General features: G+C 41.4%; 1 protein-coding gene across 1 annotated transcript; it reads left to right on the top strand.

Moving 5' to 3' along the window:
* LOC109946542 lies at positions 6368-7927 on the top strand. The gene has a single exon (XM_020554761.1). The coding sequence runs from the start codon at positions 6368-6370 to the stop codon at positions 7925-7927; it is 1560 nt and encodes a 519-aa protein (XP_020410350.1).

Below are 8655 nucleotides of genomic sequence, written 5' to 3'. Positions count from 1 at the left end.
AACCAAAATTTCGGGTTTAGGTTTTAGGGTTTAGGGGGAGAGAGAAAGTGAAAAGGACTAATTGATATTGTGCGACGAACAGATAGAGTCGTCGTGCAAGGTTGTGTTTTGTACACTTTGCGTGACGAAGAGGCCACTCTTCCGTATGAATGATATTGTGCGACGCATGAACCTCTTATGTGTCGCACAAACCCTAAACCCTAAACTAGTTTCAATGATCCAACCTCAAACTTGTTTGTTTATACTTGAAGATCATATAAGCCAAAAATAAAACAAAACAAACATTCCGAGATTAAGTGACGGGACAAAACTTTTCGATGATTATAAATGAAAAGTCAAGATTTAACGGTTATTTTAACTCCGGTTTTAATTATTTTTTACAGGTACACTTCTTGACCCTATATGAATACAATGACTGAATTTGATCTTCAATTTAAGATATTTACACTAGTAGATACCACATAATCTTATGTTATATTTAACGAAAGTATAAATAAACTCTTAATTGTTGGTGAATATATTGTGATGGCATACGCAATATACGAAAGTTGTTTCAATAATCCAACAATCAAACTTGTTTTTTTATACTTCGAGATCATATACTCCAAAAATCGAAAAAAAACAAACATTCCGAGATCAAGTAACGGGACATAACTTTTCGACGGTTATAAATGAAAAGTCACAATTTAACGGTTATTTTAACTCTGACTTTGATGATTTTTTACAGCTACACTTCTTGACCCTATATGAATACAATGACTGAATTTGATCTTCAATTTAAGATATTTACACTAGTGGATATCACATAATCTTATATTATATTTAACGAAAGTATAAATAAACTCTTAATTGTTGGTGAATATATTATTTTGATGGCATACGCAATATACGAAACTAGTTTCAATAATCCAATCGTCAAACTTGTTTGTTTATACTTCGAGATCATATACGCCAAAAATCGGAAAAAATAAATATTCAGATATCAAGTAACGGGACATAACTTTTCGACGGTTATAAATGAAAAGTCACAATTTAACGGTTATTTTAACTCCGATTTTGATAATTTTTTACAGCTACACTCCTTGACCCTATATGAATACAATGAACTAATTCGATCGTCAATTTCAAAATATATATATGTATTTATTATATTAAAATAAATATATTTGCACGACGAGTATCTAAATCGCCGCGCAAAATAGCTTTACGTGACGAAAGTATAGGTTGTCACGCGAAATTGTAACTTTACGTGATGAGAAATATGTTTGGTCACGCATAATTGTAACCATTGCAACGAGTAACTTCTTCATCGCGCAAACTATGCGCGACGAGTCTCGTTCGTCGTGCAAGTATTTGGCGCCATTTACTTATTTAGGTCAAATTGTGTCTCATTTTCATTTTTTAAAAATGTTTAGTAAAAATAATTTTCAAAATTTGTATCAAAAGGGTTTGGATATATTTATTTACCAATGTTTTGTAACTAAATTTATTTTCATTTTTCATTTTCTTGTATAGCTCAATTTATTTAACAATGTTTCATTTCTCCACATATATTACGTTTGGATATAATAAGTACATATATTCAAACAAGCATATTTGTGAAAATCTGTACACTAACTGTTTTCCCGGACAGTTAAGCTGTTCGAAGATCTCATCACTGGACCATTCTCTAGGTCTGAGGCGACGCTCTGTGTTCCCGTCGAACTCTTTATCTTTTTCCCGCTACTCGTGGTCCCATAGCAACCATCTCCGATGAACAAGGTAACAAACCTTTCCAGCATGCCAACCAGAAGTTACATTTTCCTTGTATACAGGACATGCCATATAACCCTTTGTGCTTCACCCAAGAACCATTGCATATGCAGAAAAATCATTCACAGTCCACATAACTGCCCGCAAAGTGAACATCTTCCTAGTTGATTTATCGTACATGCGCACACCGTTTGTCCATAAATCCTTCAGCTCATCAACCAGCGGCCTTAAGTAAACATCGATTGACCTACCAGGATCCTCAGTTATCAAAACAGTCATTATCATGTATTCTTTTTTCATGCATTTCCAAGGCGACAAATTATATGGGAATACGAAAATCGGGCAAGTGCTGTGGTATTGGTTTAGAACCCCATACAGATTGAATCCATCAGTGGCAAGTCCCAATCTAACATTTCAGGGATCAACAGCAAACTCGGGGAATGTTCGATCGAACTCTTTCCATGCCTCCCCATTTGCAGAATGCCGCATCAGATTGTCGTCTACCCTTTTTTCCTTATTCCATCTCATGTCTGTGGTAGTATGCGTTGACATATACAATCGCTGCAACCTAGGTTTCAGGGGCAGATAACACATGACTTTTTGTGGGATCTTAGCCGTTCTATTCTAAGATGTCGTTTTGAACCTCGACTCATTGCATATAAGGCATGTATCCAACGTTTCATGCTCTTTGCAGAATAACATGCAATTATTTTTGCATGTGTGAATTTTTTCATAACCCAATCCAAGACCATTCAACACCTTTTGCGCGTGTTTATGGTCTTTCGGCAAACAATTGTCTGTCGGAAGCATTCTTTTGAAAACTCTCAAAAAGTAATTGAAACACAAGTTCGATATACGATACTTTTATTTTCCGTGCATTAGCTCCATAATGGCCGTGAGAATGGAAAAGCTCTCGCACCCCGGGTATAACTCTTGGTTGGCATTTTTAACAGTTTTTCATATTGTTCGAACTCTGCACTGTCCATTGGTGTAGGCATGTCATCTTCCCCTTCTTGATTGATGTTGGTCGATACAAATGGAAAAGCATCGTGTATAATATCCATGATTTGATCATTAGGATTCACAATAGGTTCAACATTGTCCACTCTTGTGGCATTTGAAGACGAAGCATGGTCTAATTGTTCCCCGTGAAGGTTCCAAATACTATATGTCTCAATCATTCCATTCCTTACTAAATGAAATCTAACATTTTCAATTGTCTCCTACAACGTGTTGTTACACCTCCTACAAGGACAACGGATTCTAGTTGCACCTGGGTTGTGTTTACATGCAAACTCAACAAAATCCTCGATTCCATCCAAGTATTCGTCTGCGCATCTATTCGGGTTATGTATCCACCTTGTGCTCATAATTCCTGGAACCATAATGGTAAGGGCCCTATCCCATTTAGGAATGAATAGTCATGTCATGTAATGTACGGCTAAATGAGATTAGATTTCGACGTGGATAATTTCGGCAGCATCTCTATACAGTTCTTGAGGTGTACCGTAGATATAAATACCTACGTACCACCCGAAGAACGTACAGAGATAACACCGAAATCTCCACAATCGAAACCTAATCCTGTAGCCGTACATTACGTGACATAACTATGCATTCCCAAACTGTCCAAATAATGTGACAATTGAAGAATTAATTGGACCGCAGTCATGCTTTACGCATCCATGCATGAAATCCAACTAATCTCGAACGGGAAACTAAGTGTTACTAAAAATAAAAATAAAAGTATGAAGTTAATTTCAATTAACTTCGTACATCACAACATATTGTGCTACGTCATGCACAATTTAACAACATAATATAAATATAACTTCACAAAAAAAATATATATATAAACATAACAAACTAAGTTTAACATAATGTAATTAATTTAACATTTTTAATATATAAAACGAATAAAATACCTTCTCAATCGTTCTCTACCAATCGCTAATTACAAATATCCCTAACGAGAACGAAATTAATAGCGTTAGTACGAATTTACATTAATACTTTTAAACTAACGACATAAAATACTTATCCAATGGACGTACTGAATTCCCAGCAGAGGCAACGGCAGAGAGGTGCAGAGAAAGGCATAATGCTTTTTTTTTTTTTTTTTTTTTTTTTTTTTTTGCCTTTTGCCTCTGTAATGGCAGAATCTAGATATGAAGAAGAAGCACTTTGCGCAACGAACCCATATTTTCATCGCGCATGGTTGTGTCGACATCACACTAACCATCCTCCTAATTGAGCATACATAATATGTGCTAATCTTGACAGTTTATCAATGCCCATTTGATAACCTTTGATTATGAACATTTTTGGATACTACAGTTATAGATTGAAGGTCTCCTGAATATAATCTTCTTTAGATTACTTTATCTCTTATGTAGCATACCCTGGACATTTGTTTCTTTACAAGATGTAAAAGATAACAAAATAAGTTTGCCCTTTATATATCATATACGAAATGTATTCTAAGGAGATTACATCGAATGTATTGGCTGGTTGAATGATAGCTTGATTGTTTACATTGAGACAGATGTTTTTGCTTGTATTGATAATGAAATTATAATGCAACATTTTCAAAAGATGAAAACTCGTCATGGACAATTGTTGATAACGAAATTATAATGCAACATTTTCAAAAGATGAAAACTCGTCATGGACAATTGTAACTTGTATTTTGGTTTTTCCACGAATTATGTGTGGGAGCATATATTTTCGTCTCCAATCAGGGCACGCCACGTGGAAAATAAGATTATCTCTTTAATTAATTAATTAAACCAGTTTATCTGGCTAATTAATTAATTGGGATAAATATCTTAATTAATATGATATTATCTTTATTTAAAGAGATAATATCATTAATTAAGATATTATCCTAATAAAGAGAAGATAATATCATTTAAATCAGATATTATCTTTTCAAGAGATAATATCATTTAATTCAGATATTATCTTCTTAAGAGATAATATATATTTAATTCAGATATTATCAGGCCCAACTGGATTCCTACGAAACCCTAGCCCCGAGGCTCCTATAAATAGACAACCTCATTCATCATTCAAGGTACATCTAAACCTACTCCTTATACCCGAGAAAAATACCCGAAGCTCTCTCTCCCTCTCCACTCTCCATATTTTCTCCCCACGGCTCCAGCCACCACACACGGCTCCGGCCACCCGGTTTACACCCTACATAAAACTCCGTACCCTTTCCTTAACTACTGTTTTCCTACAAACACTCGAACTAACTTAGGCATCGGAGGGCCTTTGGCCAACACCCCCTGGGTGTGGTCTATTTACTCCAGTCTTTTTTACAGGAATCGAGAAAGAGAGAGAAGGAAGATCGAAGGTTGAAGGATCTAGAAGCGAATATTCTCCCGTGAGATCATTTGCACAAACATTTGGTGCTTTCATTGAGGGCACGAGTTATACTCAACGCGTGCTCAAGGAATCCGTTCCTCCTATTTTCCAATCCACCGAAGCCTTCCAAACAACCATGGTTGGAAGCAAGCGCACGAGGAGCAAAACCGCCGCTATGGTTCAATCCGTGACTGCCCAAAGCTATTCCTCCCACAATCCCATGATCGACATGGCGGCTCCACCACCTCTCGCCGCGATGAACCCTCAGCAGCCACCCCGTGTGACTGGAACCACTGCACCGGCCTCCGCCGCCGTCGTACCATCTCAAGGCCCCATGGCCGGACCTAGCCACCTTCATAGCACTACCGTTGAGCATGGTGGAACCTCACATCCAATTGGGCTCACTACCACCGCCGACTTTGGCCCAATCTTGAAGCAACTTCTACCATTCCCTCCATTGCCTCCACGCTCGACGCATGCTCCCACGCACACATCCAACGAAACCCTAGCTCGTGTGCAATTAGGCTCTACACATTTCTCTCCTCCCGATCCACGAAGTCAAGTAGACCTTAATTTGAGAGTTGACCAGCTAACTCAGAGAATGGACGACCAAAACAATTTGATGAGGCAGCTCCTCAACCAAATAAACTTGGCTCAAAACCTTGGCCTTGGACAACAGGGCGAAGAGAGAAGGATAAACGAACTCGCCGATAGGCAGTTCGGTGGGAACCAAGCAGGTCGAGCAGGAGTAAGCAGACAAGGAAATGCGCAACAACGAGATCAGCTTGCGGACATGTTGCAAGCATCCGCAAGCCACACTCAGAGCAGACGAAGTTTCCCATCCAGATTGAATTTAAGGACCAACGTGGGCGATAGGCTGGGCCCAAGACCTGACATCCACGCTCGCCTGGGCCAGCATGAAGACGTTCATGAAAGGCTAGGCTCCTAGGGAGGTCAACTTGACGGCCATCGAGACGAGGATCGAGAAGAAAGGCGCTCCGCTGCCCCCTCACAGAGAAATATTCACGAAAGGATAGGCCCCCAGGGAGGTCAACTCGACAATCATCACAATGAGGACCGTGAAGAAAGGCGCTCCGCTACTCGCTCTCGAAGAACCAATTCTCGTCGGCAAATTACTGGAAATCCCTTGCAAGCGCAGTCCACCAACACGCCTCCTAGACAGCGCAACCGAGAAGGTTGACCCTCGCAAGCCAATGAGGAAGTCAATCAACATCATCTAACCATGCGTGCAGAAGACGTTGAAAAGCTTGTGAATAACCGACTTCGAGACTTAAAGATTGGCGGAAATTTCGAAGATACACTACGCATTGAGGTAGACCAAGCAAACTCTTCACCTTTCAACGCCAAAATCGAGCAGGCTGCTCCCCCGAAAAGATTCTCAACGCCCTCTTTCACATGCTTCAAAGGCGATTCCGACCTTGAAAGTCATCTGAAGCATTTCAAGAGCCTTATGATACTCTACAAAGCCGAAGACGCGCTAATGTGCAAGGTGTTTGCAATGACTTTGCGAGGAGCAGCTCAGGATTGGTTCCATACCCTGCCATCCGGGTCGATCAACAGCTTCAAAGAGCTTACTTATGTCTTCACTAAAGAATACACTTCTTATCGGACGATCAAGAAGAACCCTGACCATTTGTTCAACCTGCGCAAGAAGCCCGAGGAATCCCTTCGAGATTACATCAAGAGGTTCAAAGCAGAAAAGGCCAACATCGTAGGGTGCGATGACCAAATCGCATCCTCTGCATTCAAGAAAGGTCTTCCAATAGAACATGACTTATACCGCAAGCTGACTATCACTCCCAGGCAGACTCTGGCAGAGGTCTTCGCGACCGCAGAACGCTACGCACTCTGGGATGACGATCGAATCGCAGCGAAGAAGTCCACTGAGCAAGAAGATCGACCGGCTAAACGGGCAGAACAAAGAGGCGACAGGCTTGGCAGCAAGGACAAAGACAAAGGCAGGTCACGCCCACCAAGAGAGGCCACGACGAAAGAGAACTACACCAAGTTCTCTATCCCCATACATCAAATTTTGGCCCAAGTGAAGAACAAACCTTGGATAAAAAGACCGCCACTCTTGAAAGGAGATCCAGACAAGAGGGATACCAGAAAATATTGTGCCTTCCATGCGACACATGGGCACAATACGAATAATTGCTTTGCTTGGAAAGCGCATCTCGAAGAACTCGTGAGAGAAGGTCATTGCACGGAGTTCATCGCGAAGCAGGCCATCCAGCAGATAGAAGACCGCGATACCGCCAAGGAGCCACCCCAGAAGGTCATAAGGATTAACACAATCCTAGCCGACTCCGAGGAGTCCGGACTGACCAACAAAGAGAAGAAGAGGAAGATCAAACAGGCTACTATGATCTCCCAAGTCTCAACTAACCTCTCACTGGCAGAAGACGATCCCGTGATCGGCTTTCAAAAGAAAGACTTAATCGGCCTTGATCTACCGCACAACGACGCCCTTGTCATCAGCATTCAAATCGCTCAGGCCATGGTCGACCGAGTCCATGCAGATGAGGGCAGTGCAGCCAACATCCTACAATTGGTAGTCGTCCAACAGATGGGCTTAGAGGCAAAGATCAATAAATCAGCCAAGTCGCTGACTGGTTTTAATGGCGCAAGTACGGTTACCGTGGGCACGATAGATCTCGACGTCTACTCTCCACCTGTAATCACCTCTGCCATACATCAGAAGATTCGCTACGCAATCCCTGGTGGCGGTATCAGCCAGATCAACAGCGATCAGGCAATGGCAAGAAAATGCTCAGCTTAAGGGCTGAAGAAAGGCAAGCAAACACAGTTCCTCCTTGTGAATCAGGCAGATCTAAAGGGAGTAGAACAAGCAGAGAAGAAAGTAGATCACATTCCTAACGGTCGAGCAGACCAGAAAGGAAAGGGAATAGCTACTCCCCAATAGCAATCAAAGAATCATGACCAAGTCAAGGGAATCCGTCCGGAGGTCTCTCCTGAAGAAGGATGGAAGCCGAAAGAGGACGTTGAGCTAGTACCCCTTGATCCTGACAAGCCAGATAGAAAAGCGCGGATCGGCTCGCGCCTAAGCCATTAGGAAAAAATAGAGCTTGCAGCCTTCCTCCGGAACAATAAAGACGTATTTGCATGGTCGCTATCTGACATGCCTAGCATCGATCCCCAGATCATCTGCCATCGCCTACACGTCTACCCAGCCATCAAACCTGTATCGCAGAAGAGACGCAACTTCGCCCCCGAGCGGGTTGCCATAATCGAAGCCGAGATCGATAAGCTTCTAGCTGCTGGTTTCATCGAAGAAGTCTCCTACGCAGAATGGCTGGCGAACGTTGTTCTAGTGGCAAAGAAAGATAAAGGTTTGTGGAGAGTGTACGTCGATTACACCGACCTCAACAAGGCATGCCCTAAAGACAACTTTCCACTGCCTAGAATTGATCAGCTCGTCGATTCAACTTCCGGCAACCAACTGCTAAGCTTCATGGATGCCTACTCAGGCTACAACCAAATCATGAT

Source organism: Prunus persica, chromosome G1 (assembly GCF_000346465.2).
Source record: "Prunus persica cultivar Lovell chromosome G1, Prunus_persica_NCBIv2, whole genome shotgun sequence".
NCBI classification, from domain to species: domain Eukaryota; kingdom Viridiplantae; phylum Streptophyta; class Magnoliopsida; order Rosales; family Rosaceae; genus Prunus; species Prunus persica.
The sequence above is the reverse complement of the archived record's forward strand: the minus strand, read 5'-3'. Positions and strand labels throughout refer to the sequence as shown.